Here is an 18,636-nt window from a genome sequence, read left to right on the forward strand (position 1 = left end):
TATGAAAAAGTAAGTGTGATTGCTTTAAAGTAAAGCCGTTAAATGGGTAATCCGGGCGTCTTTCTGACGCGCCCTCGGCATTTTTGGCGGGAGCTCCATTGCACGTGCACTAAAAGAGGGCAAATTCGACTTTTACTTTATGTACGGCTTGGATATAAAGAGATTTACCAGTTAGGGGGGAGTAACGTTACTTACGTTAGAGAATCTTCCACCTCTGACTCTTTAGTCTGCGGTAACCATTAACCAATCGCTGAGGCGACTTAGCGCGGTAGCGGGGACTTCGAACTGGTAGTTGATCTTCATCTCATCAATTATTGCTCCTTCTTCTACCAACTCTACTCTCTTCTCATTCTCTTCTTCTTTACTGTTATGATTGGAACCACAAATCGGAACTGTTTGGCCACGAAATCTTTTCGATTTTTCTTCTTTATTTCACTTTTTATTGTTGGGGTTTAGGGTTCCGTTCTTTGTAATTTGCTGAAATGTCTGGATAGAAGAAGGGAAAGTGATTTGGGGCGGGATTTTCATCACGCACCAACCATAACCCGTCTCCTCTTCTCGTGTCAGAGATTTCTCTAAGGAGTATTTTCTTGTGTTTTTCCCCTTTGTTCCAGGTCCGACAGTTCATTTTTATTTTCTTATTATTTAAAAAATAGAGCATCTTTTTCATTTGTTGGGTCCTGCGTATCTGTGAAGCTGTGTTCACTAAGATATATCTCTAGGTTTTGTAGTAAGAAACTTGCTGGATTTAAGTTGTACAGTTCTACTCTTGAGCTGTTACGGCAGAATCTTCTTTTTTTGGGTGTGTGGGGGGGAGGGGGGAATCCATAGTAGGGGTTGACCCCGAATGCATATATATTATCTGTGATGGTTTTTTTCATTGTTATTTGGTTGCTATTTTCTTTTCTATAAGATAGAATCACTATCATGTTATATTAGTACTATAATGTCTTATTTAGTGCTTGGAGTGGTTGTGATTTGCTGATTGGGTTAATATGCATATTATGAAGGACAAATTTTTTGGATGTTAGATGACTACTTCTCAAACACAACCTAATGACAGGAAAGCAATTATTGGGCACAAGCGGAGAATGGAAAGTTATTGGACTCTAGATTTAAAAGAAAAATCAGGGTTGTTCCTGGAGTTTGCATTGGAACAAGTTCAGGATAGGGATGGACTGACATTAAGCTTTAACAAGAATTGCTGGGAAAACGTAATAACGGACACAAATTCAAAGAGCGGAACAAAATATGAGTAAGGCCACTGTAATTAAATTATAGTTCATTCTGTAGTAAAATCATTAGGAATAATAGCAAACAGCCAAAAAAGGTGTTGGATTAGGGTGGTGTAAGTTATAAGAGTTACACACCTTCTCCTTCGATGATACGTGGAAAATTTATGATATTTTCTGTTTCACCTGTCTCTGCTTGTGTTTCTTTGTCAAACAGGTTTTGTTTCATCTTCTGACGGTTTTAGATTTCTTTGGTATTTTCAAAAGAGGTAAAAAAATTCACTTGGTTATGAAATTTATCCCCTTTTTGAAGGAAAGGGAAGTTTGTTTGGCAGGGTGTCCTACTAGCCTCTTTTTGGTGCATCTGGGATGAAAGGACCAACAGCCTTGTTGAGAACAAGTAAGCAGATATTGGAGAGTTTATGGATAAGATCAAAGTTAGAGTTGCTCATTGGGCGATAGCTGAGGAGATGTTCAAAGTATACCAGAAGAACAGATCTTTAGAGAGGTACTCTTTGCTTTTTCTAGGGAAAGAAAGAGGACAATTTATTGGCAGCCTCAACCCCCCCAAATGATGGTGTGGCCAAGCTAATATAGATGGTTGTTCATTAGGTAATTTCTGGTCCTTCAGGCATGGGGGGGGGGGGGAGTAATTAGACTGAGATGGAAGTGTGGTTGATGGATTCTACAAGAGCAGAGTTGATGGTTCTCAGGATTAGTATATATCTGTTAATGACCAAGATTTGGTCTCAAAGTATAATTGAAGTGGAATTGGCTAATGTATTGAAATGGATGACAGATGTGTGGGGTGAACCATGGCATTATGCTCACTAATAATTCCAATACATCAGTTAGCGACTCAATTCTGTATGCAATTATGTTGGCTGTCTAGAAGTTCTAATGAGGCTGCAGACAAGTTAGCTAAGCAACGCATTATTAGACCTCGATCGGTTTTGGGAACTCCGTTCCCTTGTGATTGTTTGTGAGAGTCCTCTTTTCATTGGTTAGTCTTTTGATCAAGGGTATCTTATATGTACCTCTTGCACTAATATGCTGCTGTGATTGGTTTCAATAAAATTGCTATTTATCCTATGTGTTAAAAGTGAGGTAATAAGAGGGCGGGCCTTGGTGCAACGGTAAGGTTACTCCATTGTGACCAAGAGGTCATGGGTTCGAGTCTATAAACAGCCTCTTCTGCAAAAGAAGGGGTAAGGCTGCATACATTATGACATTCCCGGACCCTGCAGTGGCGGGAGCCTCATGCACTGGGTGTGCCATTTTTGTTAAAAGTGAGTTAATAGAAATTATATGAGGATGGAAATGAGAAATAATTATAATATATAACATTTGGAGGGAAAGATCATTAGGTTTTGGGTCTTGGTGCCTTGGCCTGGTGACTGATTACCTTGGACCTCAAGGAGCACCTTGTTGCCTAGGCAGTGCCTTGGAATGTATGGGTCCCACAAGGGAATATTCAAAGAATTTTGGTGGGATATGGATAATTTCCAAGATAGAAATCAAATTGGCGTTGATTGAAAAAAGTTAAAAATGATGGTATAGGAGAACTAGTTATTGAATCCCTGTAAAATGAGTAGGGTGAGATTAACCAGAGTAAATCTTATTGAATGGGTTTGTGAGTAGGAGAAAGTTTGTTGGTGATATCTCCATCTCGTAAGGAAAGTGAAGTCCTTACATGATAGGAGTAACTTTTCCATCCTGTAGAGGGAAAGATTGACCAACTTCTTTGCTGATGAGCTTGCTAGGGGTGAGGTTAATGAGCAGTCTTTGTGTTTGGGAAACTATCCAATTGAGTAGGTCCATATTGAGTGTCTACTGTCTAGGCTGTGGCCTTTGTTGTTATTTGTTGTTGTACTAAATGTGCTGTCTCATCTCCTTCATTTGCGGTAAAATTGTGTTATCCTTTCAAGGAGATTAAGGTTTCCTGAACAGTCCAAATTTCTGTCATGTGGCTGATTGGATGGTGCACAAATATTGTGGACAGGTAGGCCTTCTCAAGTTTCTGCCAGAATAAAGTTTGCCAAGTGGAAAAATATATCTAGGGACTACATGAGGCCATGAGGGTGCATGGGCATGCATGGATGGCTGAGATACAAGGATGCATGCCAATACAGGGGAGGGTTTTCGATTGAATTAGGTTCTGAAATTTGACAGGTGGCTACTACAAATCTAGACCTGTGTCTACCCAATGGTCAGAATTGCCATATCATCTTGGCATGTGGTTCCAAATAGTGGACTGTTAGGATAAGCTTAGCAGAACGGACCATGAAAATGAAAATTTCCCTTCTAAAAACTATGATTCTTGTTTGTAAATCCAGAACATCGATCAGAATTGATGCTGATTTGTGAAAGGCTATGCTGAATACTTGAATCAGGAAATCAAGACAATGTTGAGGTATTTAATATCTGGTCACTGTAGAAATAATCAAATTTAAGAACAGAATTGCAGAATATAACATCTATTGGATTAGAAAATGCTGATCTTTAAAGTAAACAAGAAATGTAATTATGTACTTGAAAATAGGAATTTAAGAGGTGATCAGATTGGGTCTATCTTTGACTGAAGCTCAGCTCAGCAGTAATGCAAATAGACTTGGTGCAATAGTTGAAGAAGTAAAAAATTAGAAGAAATAGTTAGAGAGGAGAAAAGAGATAAAGTGATGCAGAGGAGTGACACATCTGGCTAACGTATCTTTATGTTAGAAAGAGAAACATGTTAGGGGACTTGCTGTTTGATATCATTCATGGAAGGATCAGTGGATGGTTGCTACTATCAATTCCTTGAGTTGGATTTCTGAGTAAGACCTAAATCCCCTTAAAGTCTATGACAGCCCCTGCTGATTGATGATTCAAGAAGTTCTAATTACTTAATGTTGTTGTGGGGATTAATATAGTAATTGAGACCAAGTATGCATTCAAGTTGTGATCCTTGTCAATTGTGATCGTGTCATCCTATTTTTTGACTAATTAGCTATACATGGAGTCAACCCATATAGTTCCTCATGACTGAGATGATTTGTGTCTGCTACAACAGTTTCCACATGGCTTTGAATACCTTTTTCATTGCTGTATAAAGACTGCACTGATGCAACTGAAAATCTTTTTCCTGAGGGATGTCCAGTTTCCTTTTTGATAGTTTAAACCTGGGTTTGAGGCTGTGTAGAACTGACAGCAGATTAAACCACCAGTTTTAATGTCTTGCCCAATCGAACACAGAACCTGATTTTACTGGACCTGGTCTCTACTCTTTGCTATATTCCAAATGGTTCATTGGTTTTCATTTCTTCCCCCCCCCCCCCTTCTTTTTTAAATCCCGTTTTAAGTATTTTGTATGGTCTAAATAGTTGAATTAGCAAGCTGACACTATAGTCTGACATTTTGATAGGTGTTTGATTATTGATGGCTGCAAGTGCAAACCCTTCTGGGAATCAGGAAGGGAGCCATGGTACCTCTTCCTACAACGGTGTTGCCAGTGGTGGGAACCCTTGTAATGGCAATTCTAGTGCAGTAGCGGAAAATTCTGGTCTGGCCCATACATTGAAGCACAACCCCGGTCTGTCAACAGAGTGGACAGCGGAGGAGCAGTCGATCGTAGATGAAGGGCTTACCAAGTGAGTGTCTTGGCATTGTGGCTTTCCTTGATATTTACCCTTGCCTTTGGTTCTCTCTTGTATTTATTACTTTTGTTGGCAGTATTAGTTTTTTTTTCCCTGGTCTGTCCGTTTTAAATCTGTTCCTAGTGTTTTCAATATTCCTGTAGCCAATCCCGAATCCCAAGTACTTAAGGTAAGACTCTGTGGAGTTGAATACCAAGAAAATAACTATCATAATCCAATTTGAAATGCATGTTTCTCTAACTATACTAGGAACTTTGCTGGAACCTCATTGACCTGAGACCATATCTAGAGGGATTCATTGTGATGAATTTAATGTGAGCTGATGTCCAGGCTTGCGTTTCGTATGCCTTTCTTTTCCTTCCCTCTAATGTGAGGATTAAACTATGTAACAAAACCTTAATTTATTCAAGGAAAATGTATCATTCTGTATAGTCCTTTATCTTATTTAGTGAAGCGCCTACTTTGTTCTTTGCTTCTTGCTTCTCATTATCATTCTATCTATCTATCTATCTATCTTTGAGCTAGTTTAATTTCTAATGCGAATTTAGGTTCCTTGTACAAATTAATTCGCACTTAACTTATATTAATGAAAATGCACTTTTCAGATTTGCCTCTGAATCAAGTATAGTTCGTTATGCCAAGATTGCCATGCAATTGCAAGATAAGACAGTCCGAGATGTGGCATTGCGTCTTAGATGGATGACAGTGAGTTCCATAATTGTCATTTTTTACTAATTGATCCTTTGTGAGTACTGAAATTCTTCTATTTCTGATTGGTGTCTTTTAGAGTTGTTTACACCTATCAACAGAAAAATTAAGTTGCATAATCTCTTAAGCTTTACTGCATTCTGTTATTTGAGTTTCTGAATGTAAACAAAATTCTGCATACCTGATATGGGCCCTTGCAGAGGTGGTTTCCACCATTTAGTGATTCCAATTTGGGGACTCATTTTGTTTGGGAATATACCCTTTGTGTAGGGTTCCTCTAATTTCATTTTGAAATTATAATTTGTATACAAATTCTTATACTGGTTTAAAATATTAACATCAGGCTTCTAAGAATCAGAATAATGAAAAGATCTTAATGTAGGTTCGGTAGTGGAAGTAAGAGTTGATAAACCCTTTAATCTCTATGTATCTTTTATTGCTTAATATTAGTATGCCTTGTAAGTAGTTGTGATATGCTAACTTTGAGGGTCTCTTTTTTTTTTTTTTTTTTTAAATCCGTTGTGTTTGATGGTTTTAACCTTTTATTGTTCATGAAAATAATTTTACAAGTCTATCTGGAAATTTTCATGCACATGTAATCCACAAGTTTTTTTTTTTTTTGGTGAAATGTAATCCACAAGTTTTGCTATCATCCTAAACTAGTTTTTTTTTTTGGTCTAGAAAAAGGAAAACGGCAAGAGAAGGAAAGAGGATCACAATTTTGCGAGGAAAAACAAGGACAAAAAGGTACCGGTCTATTGACAAATTTTTACTTCTTTTTTTTTTTTTTGAGGTCGGGGTTTTTTTATGCGGATCCGGGGTCCAGAAACCCTAATTGGATCTCTTATGGGCCAACCCGAATGATAGAAGGCTCAAATAAAAGGATTGATGGCAAAACACATAAATAAATTGAAGTTTATAATAAAGGGTGGCAATACTGTAAATAATGGGATTCAACCTAACAAAGAAAACAAACTAAGAAGTGGGATGACAAGTATAATGGGTAAAGGGTATACTTGAACAAAATGTAATTAAAGGATAGAATAGATTTAATTCGAAAGGGAGGGGCAAAACAGGGTTATGAAATATGATATCGTGGGATGAGGGAAGAGGAAAGACAAGAGATCGTCTTCAACCTTTGGTTGACAAACACAACCAGATTTAGGGAAAATTGAAAGAAATCCCTCATTTGATCAACGGATCAAATCGAGATTTCAAGATGAAATTGCAGATCCGATGTACTCTGATATCCAAGCAAGAATCATTCAAAACAGGAATCTGGAAATCAACAAGGACTTCCTGAAATCAGTCCAGGCGATAGAGCAGAGATCAGATTTGATCTCAGGTTGAATGCTCCACTACAGGGGATGGTTTGGGGCCAATATGGCTGACTGTGGGTCGCCCCTAGGGTAGATACCACTACACCAAACTTGGAACAGAGAGGTTTAGGGATGACAGAGATGGATCAATCTCTATCAGTCTTGCTAGTTCGGTAGTAGCAGAAAATAACATAAAAGAAAGAGGAAATAACAGAACACCAGGAATAAGAAGGGGAGAGAAGGAAGAGAAGAGAGAGGGAAGGGAGCACACACTCACCGGTTCTTGGCTACAACCATTGAACTAAATTCTCATTCATTATTCTCAAATCTGAGTGTTGCGTTGGTTACGACTTGTATTTAAAGATGAAATAAAATCCTAAATCAACCTATCTTTAATTAGCCTATTAAAACATAAAAAGGAATCTACCGCTAATAGGTAACCCATTCAGTGTAAAAAGATTACAAAAGACAATCCCAATAATAAATCTATAAATGTAAATAAATAAATGCCTTAATACCCTACTAGATCTAAAAACCCAATTGGATCTCGTTCGTCTTCATATGGGTCCCCTAACGGGTTTAATCCGGTCCAAGAAATTGCTCCTGCATCAGGTTTCAGTACAAATTGGTGTGCATGGTGTGCACTGAAATGACCGAGTACAAAGAAAGGGAACTTTACTAGGAGAGTGATGGGGCCATTACCGCAAGCCAAAGAAAACAATAGAGAAATTATCTTATGTCCTCGTGCTATTGGATGTAATGTATTTGAAATTACCTGCAGGTTCCTACATCGATGAATGTAATTTCATTTCATTTGACATAATATTTTGTCCTGTGTGTGAAAAAAAGCGTATAGTTATTTGGTTTATGTAATATTTGGAGTAACAGTTACCATCTGTTATCACATTTCATTTACATGGAAAATCATACTGTGTGATTCGTCTTAATGATGAGGTTGTTTTGATCAGTAACAATCGCTTATTAAGAAACTTGATAATAATATAAGCAATGAACAAATCTAGCAATCCTGGAGTCCCAAGAGAAGGAAGGAGAAAACAAAAGAATTTACCTATGAAACTTAGATCACTACCCCTCGTCTACTGCTTTAGGAATGTTACAGCAACCAAAATTGCCTTCTTATGTCATTCTCCAGGCTAAACTAATATCATCAAAGTTACTCTATGCCTGCAAGGCACCCTGCCTCATCCAATAGGCCAGCAGCTACCTGCCAAAAAATTGAATTGGAAATACCAAGTAGACTTCCTCTGTTTCTCCCTTCTTCTGCCTGGAGCTTGTAAAGATGGAGATGTAGATCAGATGGCCCTGATAAGTGATAACTGGTCAAGTCAGTTATCACCAGTCAATCTTCAATATGAAATTGTGGACTGGTGTCTGTCATCTTGTCCATTGCTGCTGAATAATCACCTAGCATATTTTTTATATAATTACTGCATCCTAATAAGATTATAAGGTTGTCATGCTCCTGGCGTATTTTTTTGATTTCTTTCTATTATGGAAGCAACAAAAAAAAAAAGGTTTATTCAACTATGTTGTATTTCTTTTTGGCATTCAAATCCATGTCTTCATCTCACTGAAATTCAGTTAATATCATTTGATCTGTTTCAGGAAAAAGTTACGGAACCTTCGGCAAAATCAACTCAGTTGGGAGCCCGACCAAATGTTCCTCAATATGCACTACCAATGATTCCTAATGATGATGGAATCTCTTACGAAGGTTGGTGTAAACTTCTTTACATTCTTTGTAGAAGAAAGTGGATGATTAATGCTGGATGCAGAACTTATATTAATTGCAGAGAAGCATCTAGCTAAGGCTTTGCCATAACTTGTTATTATGCTGTAGGGGTTCTGTTTGTTGTCAATTACATTAGTCAATGGGTGCTTTTCTCACATGAGAAAATATCTGACATGATATAACGAACATGAAAAATATAGCAGCAATTTTAATTAAACTGATACAAGAACTTTTTAGGAGAACTTCTGATGCAGGAGCAGTTTGTTGGACCAGACCAAACCCATTTGGGAATCCAGACAGAGATGAACTGGGTCCAATTTGGGATTTGGTTCAGTAGGATATTTAGGGTATTTTACTTTATGGTTTATCTTGTAATTGAAATTATTTTTATTAGAATAGTTTCTTTCGATCAGGAGATTTAGTTTCTGTCAATTATGAGATTGAGTTAGTTTCCTCATTTAAGTCTATCTTAAGTTTCCTTGTTGGAATCGATTTTGATTCTTAAGAGTCTATATATGTAACCTGTTATTGAGAATGAACTTAGACTTGAAAATGGAATGATTTGACTTTGTTTGAGTGCCTGGTTGGCGGTGTGTGTTGAACTTCTCCCCTTTTCTTCCCTGCAATCTTTCCCTTTCTTCTTCCTATTATTCCCTACCCTGTTTCTGGCGACTGGATAGTCACTCTCGATTGATGACTGTTCTCCTTCGCATCTTCTTTCTCCCTCCTATTCTGAGCATAAGTTCCTAACACTAAGATGATCTGAACCTTAAGTTTCCTGCCCTTAGTGATGCGGATCCGGGGTTCAAAAACCCTATTTGGATTGCTTATGGGCCCACAGAGGTGAATAAGATTTGAAATAATAAGATCAATGGCAGTTTCGCAAATATTGAGAATGATTATACCCGTATGAGAGGAATAAAATGGGGTGTAATAGTAAATGAAATTTAAAAAGGAGGATAAATCTGATATTATAATAGTCAAAAGGAAGTAAATAGAACAAATAAAAAAATAAGGGCTGTTGTGAGAATGAGAAAGGAATCTGTCCTTATTGGTAATTTCAGTAACTCTTCATCTTCATCCTTAAACCTCATGATAGAACCATGAGCTAGCAGTAACAATACTTCTTGAGATCGATCTAGCGCCTCAAACAGGTATTCAAATCGCAGGAAAAATTAAGGCAGGTTTGTATTCCCCAACTCTATCAAACCAACCCAATAACAGTCCCAAAAGCCAAAAGGTTGAAGCCAAAAATTTCTGCAAGTTGTATCTGGCGGTAGGAGAGACAACTAGCACTGTTTCAGAGTTTGATCTTACAGTAGGGGTGGGTAATAGGGCTTGAGATTCTAGGCTTTAAGTCGTCTTTGAAGGGGCTTCCTTCGCTCCAAATCTCAGGCCAAAAGGGGTCACTACGAGAGAGATCGAACTAATCTCCCACGGGTAGAACAGTTCTCCAGCAGCTGAGAAGGTAAGGTAATATAATATGGATCAGAGAAAGAAGAAACTGAGAAAAGAGATCAAACCTGAGATGAGATGAGGATTCAGAGGAGTAGAAAGAGATGTGCACACAGCTCTGGGCAGCAACGAGGTAAACCTGGTCTTTCAATTTCCAAAATCCATCTCAAAATCGTTGCTTACATATTGTTATATAGAAGCAAACAATTCCTAATTTTAACCTGAAACTGAAAAGGAGTTCAACTCTATCTTGGACTCGAAACTGAAACAAATTCTAACTCTTAACTCTATTTACAACTCTATCAAGAATAAAGTAATGAAAAAAAAATTACAAATTTTAACTCAAATAGATAAATCCTTCCTATGCATAACTGTATCACTTAGTTTTGTCCCTGCTGTGAGATATCCAGCTGGATCCATTGCTGAACCTGCAACTCTCGCTGGTTCCAGGTACAGGAGCTATCTCCCAAATAAATCATGTGTCGAACCTTCTGTGACTGGATTCAATAAGGCTTATGGTTGTGAGCTTGTTCCTACAATTTCAGGAGATACAAAGCCATTTGTGAGGGGCCAGATCTATTGTAATCAAAATTTCCTCTGCTGGGTCGTGTTAATGTCGTAAGGTTGAAAACAGTAGTCTCCTTCCCCAACTTTGTTTTATTTTATTTCTTGTTACATAACTACCCCTTCTTCTCATTCTTTATTTAGTTTTACTTCCAAATCTGTCCCTCCTCAAAAAATAGCATTCCTTTTGCATCCTCTTTCTCTATTCTTGGCCAACAAGTAGCCCTCTAATATCCTGGTTATATACAGTTCTGCCATCAGCTCCTGTGCTACCTTTGATGTATTTACAGTTTTGCAATTCCTTTCAATTATTGAGCCGTGTGTTACTTGGGTGGGCCCATAAGCGAACCCAATATGGTTTCCCAACCCCAGGATCGCATCAACTACTTCTTCCAAGTTCAAAGTCTCCCCCCCTCTCCTCTTGTCAATTGTTCTCCATGAGTCCTAGAATTATTTTGTAACGAAGATGCCATTGTTATGTAAGATGCGGCTTGTACGTGCTCTTCTTGATTCAATAAAATTTTACTCTTTCTTAGCCCAAAAAAGAAAGAAATATGCACTTATGAGTAGCTTAGATGGTATATATATGGTAGCTCTAAATAAGTTGAAGGCAGCTAATTATGTTGTGGCAATTTGGTGTTCACAGCTATGAATATCAGATCATGTGTGATTGTGTGTCCAGGACTGAGAATGAAGTTCTTCTGCACAAGGTTTAAAGTATCGGTATCGGGTATCGTATCGGTCGGGTGATTTTAAGAGACGTATCGTATCGTTTTGTTTCGGAGATACGTATCGAACAATACAATCAAGCGTAGAAATGGTCAAGATACACATGGAAATACACTTTTGGAACAAAAAACAATATAAATAAGCAATATATAATAAGTGTCATGCATAAAACCTAAAATGATGAATAATGTATAACCAAACAAGTGCATTAAATTGAAGTTGTAATAAAAGATGAGGTTTCTTACATGTTGTAATCGTCTATAGCGATGAAGAGTATTGGATGATGCAAGGATGATGTTGTAGCACTCCTTGATTTGTTTTTTAGTTTAAAAGTGTGAAAAACCAAGATTAAATGCAAGATTTTAGACTCTTGGTTGAGGGTTTTCCTTCATTTTTTCGTTAGATTAGGAGTTGTATAGAGTTTGTGAGTGAAAATGGCTTTTTTTTAATGAAATGTATCGATATGTATTGGTACGTATCGGTAATGTATCGGTATGTATCGAGCCGTATCGGTCGATATGTATCGATACGTATTAAACCATCCACAGAACTCTTTCTTGAACGTATCGATGGTTTCGATACGTATCGTATCGACCCGTATCGGTAGATACATTTCGAGACAGTTCATTTAAAAAAAAAAAAAAGATGTATCGGTATGTATCGTATTAGTATCGACTGATACCGATACGTATCGGTTCGTATCGTATCGTATCGGGCAATACTTTAAACCATGCTTCTGCATACCTTGGTTGTTAACTAGATAATTTTCATGATGGATGCGAGGGTATTTATCATATAATCAATAAGGCAGGACTATCACTACAGTCATCTCGATAGTGCGTATAGAAGTTTCAGTCCTTGTCATCCTTGTCTATAGATGGAACCCTTAAATGCATAGATTTTTACATGCCTGTGGAGAATCTTCTCTGCCTTCAGAGGACTTTATTCAGTTGATGTACTTATCTGGGTTTGGGATGAAGGAAATCATCAAAATCCAAGATTGAACCCTTAGAGAGCAAGGAGGAGATTGAAGGTGCTCTACAGGAAGTTCTGAGGCTGAGTCTGAAGCTTGAGGTGATTTGAAGGCCAGATGCTTGATTGAATGTCATTGGTTGGATCTGGTGTTTCTGCAATGGACCCGTCAAATGCTCTGCCTGAGAAATCCAAAAAGAGCTATGATAACTGGACCCTGGTTTTCCCCAAGTACTTGTCAGACATGACATAACATGCGTGTGGGTTTTGATGTGTCGAATCCTTCAAACCTGTACCTCAAGGGCCTGCATGATAACACTTCTGTTTCTGAGCCATGTTTCTATTCCAGAAATTGCTTTCTGTATTTCTGTTTTTGGGCCAAATTTCTTGTCTAAAAAACACGTTTGGTAATGCATAGTAATTTCTATTTCTGGGCCAGAAAAGAAACAAACATGTTTGTTATGCACAATAATTTCTATTTCTGGAACTTCTATAAAATTTCAAAAATTCCATTGAATACCAAAAAATTTAGTGGTGACAGTGGTGGAGGTGCCTTTCTCAAATAAGGAGCACCGTCCATGCTGACCTTAACGAAAAGAGCACCAGGGCCTGGTTTCCCATCGACTTCATCATTGTTCTTGGAAGTGGTAGCCAAAGTGTTGTTCCTAAATGATCTAATTGGTGGCTAACCCACTACTTGTGCCCTGTCGTCAAAGGAAGATCAGCAACCAATTCACACAGAAACCAAAAACCATTTCATCAGAGCTCTCTTAGAAGCAATATTCACTTGGCAGCAGGCGCACTGCCATTCTTATTAGCAGTACCACTAGGGGTATGGTTGCTTTCATTTGCAGCACGGAGCTTCTCTTGCAATACCTTAGCAGGGGAAGCTTCTTTCGACATGGCTGGCTGAGATCCAGGATGCTCCTTGACAGAAACAGATTTTACCCCCCAGTTTAGGGAACGCTTAGGTAACAGCATAACATTACACCTGAGTTAACAGAAAGTTTCACTTGAAGTGCAGATTGGGCAGTTTCTGATTCAGAGCAAGCAGCTGGAAACATCCAATTCTTCCCTTGGTAAACGCTGCACTTGTCACTTCAGAAAAACCATCCATGGTGGTGGTGGCAGTGGTGGAGGTGGCGGTGGCAGTGGAGGAGGTGGTGGTGACGATGGGGTTTTCAATAGTTTAATAATTTCATTCTTGGATACTGAACATTTTCATTTTAGGTTAAATATCGATAATGAAACCATTTAGATTATCAAACTTTCTTTAGTTGGGATAAGGTGTAGTTGGATTAGTTTAGTTTGAGTTTCTTATTTGGAAATTGTATTTTTGTTTGGGTCAATATGCAATACCTTATTGGTTTATGCATATTACCATAGTGTCCCATATCCTAGGTCAGGTGGATTTAACTTCCGGACATACAGGCACCTGAGACAAGTACTTGAATATGTACGTTGGGATGTACTTAATTATTTCTCGAATTTTTCCAATGCAAGACCTAGAGCTGAACATATTCCAATATTCTTGGCAGCAAGATTTTAAGTTCCAATTTTATGGGATGATCCAGTTTCCTGCAATTGGTGTCTAAGGGTTTTGGTGTTTTTCATTCTTTTCTGATTTATCCTTTTAGGTGCCTTTAGAACTCGTTTTTATTCGTCTGCTTTCAGAGATGATGCCACCTCAAAGGAAAGGGTAACTCTGCTTACACATGAGCTCGATAGTTTAAGTGAAAGGGGGAAGGATCTTTTTGAAGAGACTGGATTCTTTTGTGGATTAGGAGAAAGTGAGAAACATATGGAAACAATGCACTGACATTAGTCATCACTTGACCGAGTGGATGTTTTGTATCAAAGAACTTGAAGATGTCAAAACTAGGGTGAAAGGTGTCGTCATAGTTGTCTAGGTGTTGCTTAGGTTTTGCCTAGGGGACAAGGTGGTTCTTGAACACCTAGGCAACCAGTTGCCATATTGTTCAATGCTCCCAGGTGGAAAATACGGGAAAAGAAAGGAAACAAATGAGAAAACCAGAAAAGCATGGAATAATAAGAAGAAAATGGGGAGAAGCAGCAGTAGCAGCTGCTACTACCACCAGAAAGGTTGCAGCGGCAACCACTGCCTCCGCGGTCCACCTCCATCATATGCTTAAATGCCACTAGATAAATTGTGAATTCAGAGTTACCAAAAATTACTTATATGGCACTAGATAAATGATGAAACAACATTCCTGTAATTTTTTATAATTTTAAACACTCCTATACCTCGTCCTTTGCTGTTTCGTGTTGAAATTTGACTTGTGAGATGGGTGTAAGGTACTCTATCAGATGGACCTATCCACATCCATCCATGTGCACCACATGGCAAATGGCGACAAAATCTGTCATTGACTCTAGTGATATGCAGGTTTTCCCTATTTGTAAAGTCTAGTTATTTTTTAAATGGGAAACTTGTTTCAGGTTGTTTTGTGGCATGGAATCTGCATATTTGCCATGTGTATTGCTTTGCTAACATGCATGAACCAGAGTGACAAATTTTATCTCTCAGACTATACAAGTTTCCTTTACTATCGAACATTTATTGACGCTAATCACATTGTCTTGGTTTGCAGTTATTGGTGGAGCTACAGGACAAATGCTTGAGCAAAATGCACAGGCATTTAATCAAATTTCAGTCAATCTATCAGCTTATCAGGTAGAAACAACGTTCTTTATCTCTTTTTTTTATAATTATTTCTTCACCCCTAATTAGGTAGAAGTGACTGTCTTCATTTTAAACAACCCCCCACCCCCACCAAAAAAAAAAAGAAAAGGGTGAAAACAAGAGTAGGAGTATTTACCCTGCAAAAACTGGAAACTTTCCTTCGCTTCCTTCATTGAATTTGTGGCGAAATTTTTAATAACAAAATTTTTCATCTTTTTTTCAATGGTGAAACTTAATATAGCTTTTTGGTTCTTTCTTTAGTAATGGTATTACTTATGAAGGTTGCTATCTGTTTTGCATAGTTAGCTCCAAAAATTTGGAGACTTCGTTTACCAGATTGCATATGGAATTTAAAACCTGTCTGCATGAGAAGTGAGGAAAAGCCTTCATTCCAACTGATCTGGTCGCCAAATTGGAGTGTTTGAAAGGGATTTCCTGTTGCCCATGTGTAATATTATGTCCCACTTTTCCTTATTGGGGTTGTCTTATGTGAAATGATCGTACTTGACCGTCCACATCTGTGAGGATTTGCTGCAGAGCAAATATGGGGGGATTCATTTGAGAAAAGATCCTACACCCTTTTATAAAATTTCCAGCTCAAAACATGGGAAATCAAATCATATAAATGATACTAGATTTGATTCCATTTGAATGGTATGTTTGTAATTTTATGAAAATTTGCAGTCATTAAACACTTACCATGCTTGCTTCGCTGTGAAAATTAGACTCATCTCACTGGTGGGGGCCTGATCACATGGACCATCTCATGAGTCATGCATATTTAAGTTTGCCATGTGGCATGAAAAACGTGGCCTTGTGATAACATTAAATATCACAGTGGGTCCTTGCTTTTATTTGCACATTTTTCAATGATCATATCAAATTACTATGCAAAAGTATCCTGCATCGACTTATTCCCGCCCCTGAATTTACTATGGGCCTTATTGGCAACCAAGACCATTTTCTGTTTTACTATAAATAAGAACAGTTAGTTAAAGAAGAATTTATTGGGACAATTGAATAACAGGGGCCCTGAAGTTTCTTCATGGCTTGTGAAGATAAGCTTATCTATACTGCTTCAAATATCTGCCTAGTGGCAGCTTAATTAGTGTGCAAAATTGTCCATGCTATCCTTGATTCATGACGAGTTTCAACCCAAACGCATAACTGTAAATTGAATTTGGTCTAGGTTTTTTTTTTCTCTTGTCCTTGGGTTCAGGGTTTGGTCCAAGATTGGATGGCTAGAGATAAGACTACATACATGGCGGCCATATATCTGGCATCGGAACGCAACAGGTAGACTATCCACATGGTATCTTGTGTATCGCATCTCTAATTTGATTGTGGTAATACATGGAGAAAATCTGTATATGGTTGAATGGGGCATGAAATGTGATGTGGAGAATTCAGGGGTGCTTCCATGTTAAAAAATCTGTTATAAGTAGGGTCAGACTAATTTGAATTGTGGACCTGAATGTGAATTTCAACTTAGACTTTGGAAACTAATGACATGCGTGTTATCTTATATGATTAGATTTAAGAGAGAATTCGAAAAGGATTAGTCTTTGAGATGAAGTTAATTTTCATAAATATTTCTGGAGTGATTTGTCATCAACTGGCATGGGCAGATGGTGGCAAAAGAAATGAGCCAATTTCTTTTTTCTTGCAGATACAGGAGAACATCAATCTCTTCTGCCAAGCTCGGGATAATATCCTCATGATCTTGAAGGAGTAAGTAACACACGCATGCTTTATTGGCTTGGTTTTATGTTTCAATACATAGGTAAAGAACACCAATCTCGTTTCCAAGCTCGAGATAGTATCCTCATGATCTATGGAGTAGATAACACACCCATGCGTATTGGCTTGCCTTTTTTTTTCAAATCAAAGACATAGGTATGCATGCATCATATGTACAGTTCCAGCAGACACATGCAGGAAGACGCATCTGAAAATGCATTGATTACAATGAGATGCATACGAGGCTAGTATATCACTAGCAATACATTATTTATTTTCTTGTCCAAATTCCATTAATCCATCATCATCCTGAATACTTTACTCAGGAAACATCAATGGGCAATATCAGGTTTCTATAGCCAATGTGCCAGGGGGCATAACTTTCATTGTGGTGTTAATAACACAGTTTGATAACAAGCATCCAATGTGCAGAGTGAACCATCAGCTAGATTTTTCTGGTTTTCTGAGATTTTTTTTCCTTTTTTTTGTTGTTTGGGGGGGGGGGGGTGTTGAGTAAAATTTGGTGGTTGGGCCACTGAAATGTTAATAAAAATGAGTCTGGAAATCTGGCCTCGTGATTCAGTGATCGTTGATTCCCTTGCATGTGTAATCCATGTAACGATACTGTGTTTGATGATCAGTCCTCATCATTAATAATTTAGATAGATGGTCACTCCACATTATTCATAATTCTAGTTATGTATTCTCTTGTATCACTCATGCTGACTCAAAAACCTGTGGCAGCTTGAATGACATGCCAGGTGTAATGAATCAGATGCCACCACTTCCAGTGAAAGTGAATGAAGAGCTTGTCAATTCTATCCTTCCTGGGACAACCCTCCCAATGCAATCATGATACTGACTCAGAACAAAGCCACCCCCGGAAGATTTGAACTTTTCATTTGGTTCTGGTGTAGGGATTGTTGGTCACCATGCACTCGAGGGCTTCATGACTCCTTCAATGGTTGTACCACTATACTGACCCCAATTCACCCCCAGGAAAAAAAGAGAACTGCCCCCTGTACATTAATGCTTAATTGTATAGTTAACATCCATAAATAAATGTCTATTCGTTCAATGTGTTTCTTCTTTGGTTGAAAAGAAAGGAAAAAAAAGAAAATCTTTCATCTGCATAATATGAAAACCCTTCTGCTGATTACATCCATGCATATTATTTGAATCCTACAAGCATACATTCGAGTTGAAAAAGTGAAGGCCAACTGTAACAATGAGACTACTACAGGAATGGATGGTCTTTTAATTGGGGTTTCTCAAGGAAATGTTCCAGTCATTATCGTCTTTCCTAGGAGGGTGTGTGCTGAGTTTGGTTGCTTCTCAGACATTGTAGAAAGAAAGAGAAGGTAATTGAAGAATTTGAGGTTGAGTAGATGAGATGACAAATATATGTTATATTGGATCCAGATGTTTAAGAAGATACTGGATGGTAGACTAAGGTTGCTTTTGATATGATCTCTTAGAATGCATACCAAACGTAGTCTTTATATTCTCAATGCAACCAGCCCAAGACAAGATTTGGTTGGTACCCCCAAATTGGCGTAGGATCGCAACAGGTGAAGAAACCGTTATCGTCTACGATTCTTGACCGGTGCGGTTTCCTAGTGCCTCTCACAAGAGGGGGGTGGGACTCACTTGGGGCATCTGACCGAACACTCTACTTGGGTGGGGTCCACCCTCCTCTTGTGAGAGGCATTAGGAAATTGCACCCGTCAGGAACCGCATACGATAAAAATTCCAGGTGAAGGAGTTAACTCTCTTGCTATTACTTTGCCTAGATAACCCCCCCTCCTCTTTCCTGCGTGCGTGT

At 38.2% G+C, this 18,636-nt stretch overlaps 1 protein-coding gene across 2 annotated transcripts; it reads left to right on the forward strand.

Moving 5' to 3' along the window:
• The first annotated feature begins 202 nt into the window (after positions 1-202).
• On the forward strand, positions 203-17,889 carry LOC122657350. Of its 2 annotated transcripts, none has more exons than XM_043852025.1 (8): positions 203-288; positions 4,636-4,861; positions 5,473-5,572; positions 6,257-6,322; positions 8,521-8,629; positions 14,980-15,062; positions 16,741-16,802; positions 17,556-17,889. In XM_043852025.1, the coding sequence occupies exons 2-8, from the start codon at positions 4,650-4,652 to the stop codon at positions 17,665-17,667; spliced, it is 744 nt and encodes a 247-aa protein (XP_043707960.1). In that variant the 5' UTR covers positions 203-288; positions 4,636-4,649; the 3' UTR covers positions 17,668-17,889. The 2 variants fall into 2 exon arrangements, with proteins under 2 accessions (XP_043707960.1, XP_043707958.1); XM_043852023.1 differs by lacking the exon at positions 203-288 and adding an exon at positions 493-614.
• Positions 17,890-18,636: the final 747 nt, after the last annotated feature.

This window comes from Telopea speciosissima, chromosome 4 (genome assembly GCF_018873765.1).
Source record: "Telopea speciosissima isolate NSW1024214 ecotype Mountain lineage chromosome 4, Tspe_v1, whole genome shotgun sequence".
In the NCBI taxonomy this organism is placed as follows: domain Eukaryota; kingdom Viridiplantae; phylum Streptophyta; class Magnoliopsida; order Proteales; family Proteaceae; genus Telopea; species Telopea speciosissima.